The 12,015-nt window shown below is 55.7% G+C and overlaps 1 protein-coding gene across 15 annotated transcripts in view; it reads right to left on the bottom strand.

Moving 5' to 3' along the window:
- Positions 1-12,015, bottom strand: part of Syngap1 (synaptic Ras GTPase activating protein 1) — a 31,933-nt gene that overhangs the window by 13,714 nt on the left and 6,204 nt on the right. For 10 of the 15 annotated variants that reach the window (XR_007591096.1, XR_007591097.1, XR_007591108.1 and 7 more), the window contains exons 3-10: positions 11,612-11,717; positions 5,810-5,901; positions 5,322-5,443; positions 3,187-3,340; positions 2,908-3,006; positions 708-1,331; positions 438-582; positions 82-226 (exon numbers count right to left, since the gene is read on the bottom strand). Coding sequence is in view for 12 of the 15 variants with exons in the window: in XM_050138754.1 (XP_049994711.1) it covers positions 82-226; positions 438-582; positions 708-1,331; positions 2,908-3,006; positions 3,187-3,340; positions 5,322-5,443; positions 5,810-5,901; positions 11,612-11,717 (1,487 nt within the window). In the remaining 3 variants the exon portion in view is untranslated. Of the gene's footprint in view, positions 1-81; positions 227-437; positions 583-707; positions 1,332-2,907; positions 3,007-3,186; positions 3,341-5,321; positions 5,444-5,809; positions 5,902-6,022; positions 7,133-9,611; positions 9,788-11,483; positions 11,505-11,611; positions 11,718-12,015 lie in introns of those variants that run through there. The other 5 variants (XM_050138823.1, XM_050138841.1, XM_050138808.1 and 2 more) reach the window with 5 other exon arrangements.

The raw sequence follows: 12,015 nt of genomic DNA, 5'->3' as shown, positions 1-12,015 counted from the left end.
TCTGAGGATGGACAGATGGATGAACAGATGAACACACAACTGCCCAACCCTGGCCCCCCAGCCCAGCGTTCCCAGTCTCACCAATGGGAGTTGACCACCTTGCACAGGGCCAACTCACAGCACATCCGCAGGTTGGCCTGGTGCTCTGCCAGACTGGATGCCGTGCACTTGATGGGGTCCACTTCACAGTTTTCCTCAGACTCGTACAGGGCACGGATGAACTCCCCTGGGAAAAGGGGTACGACAGGGAGCGGTCACACTTTCCAAGGGCAGGGACGGGGGCTCCCTGGGTTGGAGGAATGGCAGAATCAGATGGTTGGATGCTGGGGTCCTGGGACCCTGAGGAAGGGTGGATATGGGGTCTGGGGTGGCCAGGTTTAGGAGTGATGGGTTGGGCATGAGGAGGTTTAGGAACAAGGCCTGAAGGTGGGCCATACCAATGGCATCCTTGAGGTATTTCTGACCAATCAGTCTCATATACTCTTCTATGGCTTTAGTGGCGAGCGTGTTCTCGCGGAATATGAGGTGTTCCCGTTCCATGAACCGGTCTACCTCTGACATGGCCATGTCTGAAAGGAAGTCCTGGGGCCAGGAAAACCCCAAAGTCAGCCTCTGCAGAGCCCAGCCTCCTGGGTCTGCTCTCCCTTCACCACCCTCGGACCAGCACCCATTCTCACATCATCTTTCCCTGGGGGCAGAGTACTCACCTTGGCCTTGCCTGTACTCTGCAGTATGTGAACCAGTGCACTGGCAACCTCCTCCTTGCCCTTGACATTCAGGGCAGGCTCCAGGACTGCACACAACATCCGGTAGTGGTTGGTCACATACTCTGCAAACTCCTTGTACAGCTCCATGGGCAGGATGCTCATTGTCTGGTAGCGGGCTTTCAGCCTTACAGCAGGGCAGCCTCCTTTCCCCTTGCCCCCCGAGCCACCCCCTGACCCCCCTCCTCCTCCCGAGCCCATACCCCCAGAGCCCCCACTGCCTGTTGGCAAGGTCACAGGGTACCACTGCTCTGTAAAGTGTCGCCCAGCCAGGGTAGCCACCGGTACAGTCACCAGGCCAACATAGCCCGCCTTGTCTTTCTTTCGTTTTTTGTCTGAGTCACGGTATAGATGCAGCCGCAGGGCCCGGACAGCCGGCAGGTTGTTAAACTCAAAATGCTCGCCCCAGAAGACAGTGTCTCCTGAAGCTGAACGGGGCTTGGAGGTGGTGCGTGCATACAGCATGTCGTCCAGGCACAGCTCGCAGTAATACCGCTTCTTGGGGGGCAGCTCTCGAGCTTCTATGATCCATAGTTTCAACACGTTATCTACCCGGCGGCTGTTGTCCTGGCATGCGGAAGTGGTTAGGGCAAACAGAACGGAAAAGTCAGGCACAGCAGGAGAGACAGTGAGCGAGCGAGAGGGGTTGAGGTAGAAGCTGCGAGGCAAGCACACCGGGCCTGAATAGTGCCCACCGGGCCTGAGTAGTGCCCACCAGCCAGTACTCTATTTTGCCTTGTTTCTGGTTTCTGAGACAGCCTCACTAGGTGGCCCTGGCTGGTCTCTCTAGAAACTGAGTGTGACCTGAGGTGGACATAGGGTCCTGGCAGATGTAGTATAATTAAGATGAGGGCATATTTGATTAATGTGATCTCTTAATCCAGTGACTGACTTTATCACATGAAGAGGGTCATTCAGAGACACCCAGAAGGAAGCTGGCCATGCAGAGATGGAAGGACTGAACTTAAGAGCTCCAGAAAGGCCCTGCTTATGCCTGGACTTTAGACCTCCTGAACTGTGAGAGGATAGTTTCAGCTGACTCAGTTCATGGTAGCTTTTTACAGCAGCCCTGGAAGCTATCAGAGAAGGGTAGTCACACACACCAGGATTAATGTGGAGAAATGTTTGAGTCACAAGCCACAAGCACTGAGGGCCAGTGAGATGGCTTACTTGTAAAGGTCATGGCTGCCGAACCCAATCACCCACAACATAGTGGAAGGAGAGACCCACTTTCAGAAAGTTGTACTCTAGCACATGTACATGTGCACTGTGGCACCACACACACACACCCTATAGAAATAAATTCAGTTTTTAGTTCATTTATTTGGTTTTTTTGTTTTTGTTTTTTAATAGAACCTCTCTCCATAGCTCTGGCAGTCCAGACTGGCTGGACTCACAGAGATCGACCTGCATCTGTGCTGGGATTAATGGTGTGCGCTACCATAACCAGCAATATTTTTTCTTTTTTAGTAAAGAAGACCTAAAGCTGGGAATGAGAAGTTCTGCAGAAGCATCAGATGTTGCAAAACAGAATAACAGCTGCATATGCACAGGAGCAGTGAGACTGGACCAAGCGCCTGGTCAGGGTCATGTGACACCGCCATGAGTGGAAAGCAGTGTGGCTCAGGTTGTGGGATTCCTTAATAAAGGTGCTGGGAGACAAGAGGAGGACGGCAGGACTGTGAGCTGGCTACAAACTGTGGTCAAAGACCAGCCGACAGGAGGGCAGCTTTCCCTTGGGGAACAGAAGACTTGGCTGGAGCACAGATGCACAGGACTCTGTCAAGGGAACCTTGAGGTCACCTAGGCCAACCACATTGCACAGAGCACTGTCAGTGGTGCTGGGTAAGCAAGCACCTGTTAGGTGTGAGCGAGGCCTTCTATCCGCAGGGAAACCAGATTGGAGGACTCAAAGAGCCCTGTCGGTTCTCTAGGTCTATGGCTTTCATTGTAGAGAAGCAGAGTGTGGTGTAAGGTAGCAGTAAGGAAGAAAGGGAGCCAAAGGGAGGGTTCAGAATAAGGAGAATCACCCCTGGCTGTCCAGGTCTCTTAGACCTCTGTCCCCTCCTTCTAAGTCCCTGTCCGTCCTTTAGCCTACTAGACCCCGCCCCCCAGCCTCCTCTTTCCCCTTCCTCTCCAGTACCTTGTTGGGTTTTACTGCCCGCTGTAGATTCTCGATCCATTTGTCCCTTTCGGCTGCAGACCGACAGGCAAAGCACTTTGTTCCAGACGATGTTGTTACCTGGAGAGGAGTATGGATTTGAGACGGGGTTTCAAAGAGAGGCAATGACCACCGTGTGTTCCTTCCTAGTCCCAGGTTTGTTTCTGGGATATCCCCATGTGTGGCACTTCATCATGGCCCCTTTACCCCAGCCTCCACCATCCCTGCCCTCCACCCTCCTTGGTCCATAAGAGCCGCTACCTCAAAGCAGAACTCCTGGCCCAGGATGGAGCTGTGCACCGGCTTGATGATGGAGTCTTCATCTAAGTTGAGCTCCAAGGCCTCAGCAGCACTGCTAGGACTCAGCAAGGACTCATGGGAGTGGGACTCCTTAAAGCTTTGCATCAGCCGGGCCCTGGTAGGCGGGAGGTTCAGAGAAAGATCTCTCCTCACACTCAGACTCTGCCTCACCAGAGGTTCTGGAAGGCAGCCTTGGAAAGAAGGCCTCAATCCTTCACACACAGACTCACAGAAGGAAGACCAGACTCCCTGGGGAAGGACATGGGAGGTACAGCGAAAACCAAAGCCCTTCAAGAGACTTCTCTACTTCAACTCCTACTTAAGGAGTTGGGATACCTAGAAATCACTCAAAACTGCTGGGACAGACCTTTAATCACAGCACTCATGAGACAGAGGCAGGTAGATTCCTGCTAATTTTGAGGCCAGCCTGGACTACCTAGCAAGTGCTGGCTAGCCAGGGCTACATAGTGAGATTTTGTTTTTTAAAAGAAGAAACAAAGTCAGGCATAGTAGCGTGCAACACCTTTAACCCCAGCACTCAGGAGGCAGAGGCAGGCGGGTCTCTGGGAGTTCTAAGCCAGTCTGGTCTACAGAGCAAGTTCTAGGACATCAGGGCTACACAGAAAAACAGTGTCTCAAAAACAAAACACAAACAAAATTTAAAAAGCCAGGTGGTTGGTGGTGGTGCACGCCTTTAATTCCAGCACTTGGGAGGCCGAGGGAGATGTATCTCTGAGTTTGAGGACAGCCAGGGCTACACAGAGAAAGAAACCTTGTCCCAAAAAAACCAAAAAGGGAAAAACAGACCAAAAAAAAAAAAAAAGGACAGGACAGAACAAACAAACAGAAAAAAAAATGTCCTGGACATGTCTACACGACTCCAGAAACCAGAATCTCAATACATAAAGAAAAGAAGCACGGAGAAAATGCAGTATTGTCTGGATTGGACTTGGCACACAGCTAGTGCCTAATAAACATTTCATGATTCAAACTATGAATGAAGTAAGAGAACAGTTTTAGCACAACCCGGGAAGAGAAAAGCACAAGAGAATGCTGTGGGCAGAATGGAGCAGAATAAAGGTCAGAGACGGGAGAGCACATTTGGGAAGAGGAGGCAGACAGCAGCAGTGGAGCAAAAGCAGGTGCTGTGAGGCTGAGGAGAGGCAGCAGCACTGTGCAGAGGACAGAGTCCAGGCCGGCAGTGCACACGGCACTGCAGGGGAGCTCAGAGAAATGGGACCGAGGGACTAGAATGAGGGGAGCTGGGATAGCAAGTGGTGTGGAATGGATAGGGGACAAAGAGTAGGGAGCATGGGGAAACAGGAGGGAGAGCTCGGGTGTGGGAGCCTCCATGGAGTTATTTATAGCAGCCCCGTCATCACAGGCTCTGGCTGCCGTCAGCACCACGCTCCCCCGGCCCCCCGCCCCCGCGGCCAGGAATACCATGCCCTCACCCCCTGCCAGCCCCAAATCCAGCACTGGTTACTTGGAAGTGGGGGCAGGGAAAGGTGTGACTCACCTGATCCCAACCTTCCTACCCGCCTAATCCCTGGGCCAGCCAGACACAAGGGAAAAGAAGGACAGACTCTCTCCAGGGAGTAACTGGACTAAGGGGAAGCCCAGAGAAGGACAAAGGCAAGCAGCCAGGTCTCCTTCCTCATCCCTCGATTAACTCTAGCCTTTGCCCCCATTCTGTTACCTGCATACCAGACCAACTCCCTTCCGGTTGTTCTGTTGCTTCCCTCCAAACTACTACTGGAGTCTCTGAGCCCTAGCCCTCACCCAGCAGCAACACCAGCACCCCTCACCCATTTCCAACCGCTTCCCTTAATTTCTGTCCTTTCCTGCCTTGGGCAGGAGCCCACCCTTCCTTCCACTCTAAGATGCCTCCTTAGCTTCACCTTCACCTCCTTCCCTGCCTCTGCAGGTCCTCCCCATCACCTCCTCTTTCCTGCTACCTACAGCTTAGTCCAGCTCCTCTCTGATGCCTCAGCACCCCAACCAAATGAGCCCCCGCAACCTCTGTACTCAGGGAATCCCCCAGCCCACTCAACACCATTATACCGCATCCATCTCATTCCAGGCCCTGTACCTACCGGTCATGGTCAGCACTTCGGAAGCGAGGCAGGATCTGGCGAAAGCTGCTGGTCCGGTCAAGTTTGGGTTGTGACTTTGTACGTTTGATAGAGCTTTTTAGCCTCCGGCTCAGGAAGCCTTGCTGGGGAGCAAATGGGAATAGGGGTGACTGGGGCAGCACAGAGTCTCTCTAGAACCCCTTAGCTGGCAGAGAATCTCTGGAAGAACACGGAGCGGGGAAGGGGATAGGAGCCCTGACACCAGTTTGTCTTCTGGCTCCCACGGATGCTGTGTGATGTGAGCAAACACAAACACATACTAGCTTGGAAAAGGTGGGAGGGCTGGCCTAAGAAGTAGGGGGCAGAGCCAAGAAGGGGTAAACCAAAGAGGTGGGGATATACATGCACACTCTTCCCTGGTCCTTTGTCAGAATCCTGGGACTCCAGCTGGGGCTGGAAAGGATGGGGCCCAGCTGGGCCACATCTGGCAGGCACTTCCATTCACTCACCGAGGGCCGGAAGGGCGCTGCGGGGGCGGCCTCCATGCTGTACTGCTTCCCCCCTGGGACACTCTTCCTCCTCGAGCGACCCAAGTGGTATTCTAGAGGGGAGGAAAGGGCCCGAAGGAAGTTGGGGGAAGGGGACAGGAGACTCTAAGTCCCGATATCCATCCTGGGTCAGTACATTCACCACCTCCCTCAGTCCCTCAGTTTCGGCCTCACCTACCCCCCGGAAAGCAGCAAGAAGAGCAGCGGCGGCGGAGAGGCTGGCGGTGGGAAGGAGGGGGCAAGGAACCTGAGCCGGAGCCCCCTGATGGGGTCGGGGTGGGAGGCCTTAAGCCCATGACTGGGGCTGACAGTCAGCAGAGGGGCATAGTCAGGAGGAGGGTCAGTAAAACCTCCGTAATGAAGAATACCCACGATCCAGTTAGGTTCGGTGCCCCAGCTCCCACCCGAGAGAAAGAAGGGGCTTGCTTGCGGGGGAGATGGGTTAAAGGTCATTGCCCATGGATGGGCTTTCCTCTTTTCTCAGCTGGGCACATCCTCCACCTGCCCCCCACCTCCCCAAGCCCCTGTCTATCTGGAGGTCCAGGGCTGCCTCCCATGACCCCCTCCCAGGACTAGAGGGGGGGGTCTCAGAAGAGACCTATGCTGCGAAGAGGGGAACAGAAAATCCGAGGAAGGGGCAGATGGAAGCAGGGGCGAAGGAGCCGGTTCCACGTGCACTGCAGTGCTAGTGAAGGGTTGAAAAGGAGAAGGCAAGGGAGTGGGGAGGATGGGCAGTGGGGTTCTGGGGACTCCCCAGTAAAGGCTGGTGAGGAGGAGGGGAGGCGAATGCGGATGAAGCTCAGCCTGCCAAGAGTCTAGTGGAAGGGAGCTGAAGGTTTGCTGCTAGGGAATTTGGAGGGGATAGGGGCTGAAGGAGAATGAAAGTGGGGGGATGCCAGGCTCCGGCTCCAGCTCCAGAATGGCTGCCCAGGCCTGGGCTCCCTCCTCAGCCCCACAGTCACCACTGCAGCCAATGGGGGGGCCGGTGCTGCATCAGGGGCGGGGCCACCATCTCCATGGCAACAAGAAGCTACAGGCTGGGGGGGGGGGTGGCGACCGGAAGAACTGCCTGTTAACCCACTAGGTTCCAGAATAGAACAGTGAAAGCCACACTACATTTCCGTGCCTGCTTCAAGACTGCATTTGCCTCAGAGCCAGTCTGTCCCTGCTCCTTTCATAGGCAAACTCAGGTCTGCACACACAGGTCTGCATCCCGAGACAAGAGAACCCGCTCAGTCTCCCAGGAACATGTGTAGAGCACAAAAACACACACTAAACAGAGGTAATACGTGTATATCACAGCTGCAGTATGAGAAATAAGAGGGAACTCTGTGCTTGGGAGACATACAGACAGCCTGGAGCATGGGGGCACTAGGGACCCACTTTGAGACCCCAGGCCCACACACCCCACATGCTTAGACATATGCGAGCACTGTACAGGGGTATACATACTTGAACTGCTGATGTGGGCAACACACCACATAAAGGGACATATAACCTATAACAATTCATGCTCCACAGGAAGGGCATGCCAGTGTGAGCCCAGGGACTTCCCATGGTCATCCCTGCACCATGTACACACGTGAGCTCGGTTAGATAAAGGAAGCTGCATGCCCCTGGAGCACAAACATTCAGAACTCACACTAAGGACATCCACAGTCACTGTCTTTGGACAGCCCCATCCCCCTGCTTCCTTCTAGCTCTCCCATGACTCTACACCAGCATCTGTGATGGCTAACAGAAAAACAGAACAATCAAAACAAGAAATGAGGATCAAATGTGTTAAGTGACCTTCTGTCACACAGTAAGCAGTGCGCCCCAGGCCCAGCCTGTCTCCCTCCTAATCCAATCCTCTGCATCTCTCAGGTATGGCTGCCTTACTCTCATTCCAGGGAGCCCAGCTCAGCCATTCTTTTCACGCACAAGCATCTCTAATAAAAGCAGAAAAGCCTTAAGTTTAAGTCCACTGAAATTCTCTTTTAGAGCTAAATATATTCACAGAGAGGGAAAGAATCTGCTAATTGCTTTGCTTAGTTCCTGGAAGCAACACATATAATGTTAAGAACTCAGAAACAAGTCACAGGAGCATGGAGGCCACACACATGTGCTCACAAGGACTCTGACACAAGGAAGAGAAAGGCAGAGCACAGAGGCAAGGGGGCTGAGTGACAGAAACACAGGATATTCTGTCATTAGTGTGCCTGCAGTGACATGTACACACGCCAGCACACAGCCATGTACACATACAAACCTGAAAAGCACACATTGCCATGCTGGGTCTCCATGTCCCATCCCTGCACGATATATACACTCATGCACACACATAACAGCCACCTACACAGGCCCGTAACACAGGCATTGTGCATACACCCACACAGTACACACCCTGTATACACACACAATTGCAAGCAAGCAAGCACACACACTCACACACAGAGCACGGGCTTGGACTCCGCCTCTCCAGTGTGTCTAATCTTGCTATCACCCACAAACATCTCTCCTGCCCTCCAACCCCCAGATCCCTACCCTTCCCTGTAGCCTTTCTTCTCCATACCCAGCTGATAGTTCTGGATGGGAGCCAGGGAGAAAGGTAGCCAGAGAAAGATGAGGAGCAGGGTTAGAGAGGGAATAAACTGGGGGGAGGGCATGCTCTGCAGAGTCTGTGGTGACAGGCCTCACTGGGCACCAGCTTCTATGGCTGGATGGCCTCCTGCCATCGGACCAAGCCTGATCTTCCAGACCTGCACCAGCCTAGACTCTCCACCCTGGCAGACTGCTTCACAGAAGACCTGGATCCTCATCTGCCTCCCCACTTCCCTATATTAAGCCTGGTCTCTTTTCTCTCTTCTAAGTCCAGCTCGGCTCTCTTACATTTCCATTTCTTCCTGGCTCTTCGCTCTCCTCTTTTTGACTCTCTCATCCTTACTTTCTCTCTTTACCCAACTCCTTCCCTTCAGGCTTTCCTGCCCCCATCTGGGAGCAGGCAGAGGCTCACCCTGCCTATCCCTAAGGTGTCTCATGCAGTCAGACTACAGGGAACCACTCACACACTTTGTCCCCAGCACTGGCACACCACCCACATCCAGACACGCCCTGGACACCCATGCGAGGACTGACACAGATACTCAGGCCAGAGCTGGAACACACATGCAAAGATACACACCTGCCACCAGGGACACTGAAAATTCTGCTCATTCGACCAGCCACACATTCCTACACACTTCAGCCAGGGACATGCACGCTCAGGGTCAGAGGTGACATGAATCAGTATGTCCACAAACTGCCCCCAAAACCAGTGGCTAGTCCCGCAGGCCCTCTTGCTCTTCACTGTCAAGAGGCAGGGCAAGACAGGACATACCTGCACAGTGCTGGCTACACATGTGTGCAAGAGGAACTGGGCCCCATGTGCACATGGCACCGACACACGGAGACACCAGCACGGTCACGATCACACACGCAAACACCAGGACTGCCCCTCCAGCAGGGCTCCAAGACCCCCCCTCACACCAGCCACCCCCATGCGTGCTCAACACCCTGCCCCCACGAAAATGCCAAGACCCCCCCTCCCGACCTCTGCTGCCCCCCTCCAGTTACCATAACTCCCCCCACTCGGAAGATGCAGCGAGAACATGCGGAGGGAGCAGCTGCTGCCGCCGCCGCCGCGGCCTCCCCAGCCCCCTCCCGTGCCCACGCACACGCGCGCCCCCGCCCCACGCGCGCGACCCCCCACGCGCGCGCCTCGTCCGCCCGGCCCCGCCCTTACCTCGCACCGCCCCCCGGGGGGTCGAGGGTGTCCCCGATGGGGGAGGGGCCCGCTCTGCGCGGGGGAGGGGCGAGTGCGGAGGGAGAGGGGGCGGCGGCCCGGCTCGCGCCGCCCGGCGCGGTGGGGCGGCGGCGGGGCCCGGGACGGCCTGGACGGCCGCGCGGTGACAGCCGCGGGAACGGCTCCCTCCGCCGCCGCTCCCGCCGCTGCCGCCGTTGCCCGGGCCCCGCCGCCGTTGCTAGGCGACCGCTGCTGCCGTGGCCGCCTCTGTCACGAGCCCCGTCGCCCGGAGACAACGCGAGAGAGACGGGGGAGGGGGACAGAGGGACCCCCAAAACCAACTAGGCTTCCCATCATCGCCTCCTGAGCAAGACCCCCACCCCCAAAAGAGAGAGAGAAGCCCTTGAAGACAACGAGGGTTTGCAGCTCCACCCAGCAGAGGAGGAGCCCTGGATTCCAATGCCCTCAAAGGTCCGGCGACCTCTCCCGGGCTGGAGCGTCCACAGCCTCAGCAAACACCTTTGCAGACCGGAGCCCCCAAGGCCCCAAAGACCTTTATGTCCCCTGCACATCCTTCATGCCCTCTACACACTCTGTTTCCCTCAGAAGATACCAAACGTTCACCAGCTATTAACTTCCACTAAACCCTGCCCCCCCCCAAATATATATATACCCTGGAACCATTCCCAGCCTCTACTAAAGCCCAATACAGTAACCTCCACAGGCCACCTTAACTCCACCCAAAACACAGGAGACCCACACCAAAGGCCTCAACACTCTGAGGACCCAGCGTAAGGAGACAGAGAACTGTGTGGGCAGAGCGGCCAACCGCAGGACACATGACGAACACGCTCTGTGATCATGTTACCATTCCGGTGCACACAGGTACACACTGCACACAAAAATTATGCAGCAGACACGGACATAACAGACAGACATCACCCATTCTCTAGACATTCTCCACCACCACCTCCTGGCTTGCCTCAGAGTGCTACCTACACCCCTGTGTCAGTTTCCATGACAATGACACACATCCCTGACCACTGCTCCGGGGTCCCAAAGCTGCCCCCTCCCCCAGGGCAGTGAGGCCTTGACCTATCAGAAGGCAGAGGGCAGCTGGCTGGAGCCAATGGATAACACAGGCCACTGGTTCTCTAAGGAAGCAACTGGAAGCCTGGATCCCTGGGGAGGAAGAGATGGTGGGATAAAGGGGTCGTCTGGGGTTGAATGGGGGTCATGGAGGGAAATGCTGAGGAACCGGGCAGTGGCAAGGGGGTTTCCGGGGACTGAGGGCGTCTCTTTGCACCTCGGCTGCAGATCCCTGTTCTCTGCCTTCATCTCCCCTCACTGTTCCCATGGAAACCTTTTAAGCGAACTTCTCAGAGGAAGACAAAAATCTTTTTTTAAATGACTAAAGAGGGGGGTGGGGGGCAGAAGGGAGGAGGAAGGGGAAGAGACAGATGGAGAGAGGGAGAGACCGTGAGGAGATGGGGGTCTGACAGAGTTCCACCCAGAGCGAGGGGAGGGACAGGGGATCAAGAGGGAAACGGGAAAATGAGAGTGGGGAGAAACAAGAACGCAGACGCGATATAACCGCAGGAAACAGAACAAACTGACGAAAGAGGGGCAAGAAGAGGGAAAGGCCACAGGCCTGGAAGAAGATGGAAGTTCGCGGTGGGACACAGGTCTGGGTGTGTGGGGACTAGGTCAACCTCTCCAAGTTCTCAGACGGAGGATGTCAGGGCCGTGGCCAGGAACACGGACGGGGGATTAAAGATCTAAAGAGACTATTTTTACAAGCACCGGGAAACAGTCAAACTTCGCTGCTGGAGAGGAGCGAAGCAGCGTAGGGGACACGCGGGGGCCGCTCACCAACAGCCCCGGTACCCCGCGCAGCCCGGACGAGGGCGCCCTGTCCTCGGTATCGGGATCACGGCAGCTCTCCGCCCCCGCCCGCTCCCAGCGACTGTCCGGGGCACGAGCCTGCTCGGCCGCCGTACCATGCTCGCCGTGGGGCCGCCCCTCCACCGGCACAGAGACCGTGCGTCTCAGCAGTTTGTTGCGGCTGGACTCGCTCCTCCGGTCGCGGATCAGAAGGGGGTGTATCTAGGGGATTGGGGAGTGTGTCAGACCCCACGGGCCTGTGCCGCCCCTCCTCTCCCCTTCCATGGAAGGCCGGCCCCTTGCCAGCCCGCCTGCCCCTTCCTCCCCTGCCAGCTTCACTTGGCCCTGATAAGGGGACTTTCCGTTCCCTGTTCTCCCTCTTGAAACAGTCTAGAGAATTCTCCCAAACCCCACTCCGCGCTTCCCACAACTCCACAGGAGTTAGCTGCCTCCTGAATCTGGTTTCCCCTTGACCTTCAGTTCGTCCATTCTCCCTGCTTCCCTCCCAACCTCCTACCTT

Source organism: Alexandromys fortis, unplaced genomic scaffold (genome assembly GCF_014885135.2).
Source record: "Alexandromys fortis isolate MF-2015 unplaced genomic scaffold, M_Fortis_MF-2015_v1.1 scaffold_9, whole genome shotgun sequence".
Lineage (NCBI taxonomy): Eukaryota > Metazoa > Chordata > Mammalia > Rodentia > Cricetidae > Alexandromys > Alexandromys fortis.
The sequence above is the reverse complement of the archived record's forward strand: the minus strand, read 5'-3'. Positions and strand labels throughout refer to the sequence as shown.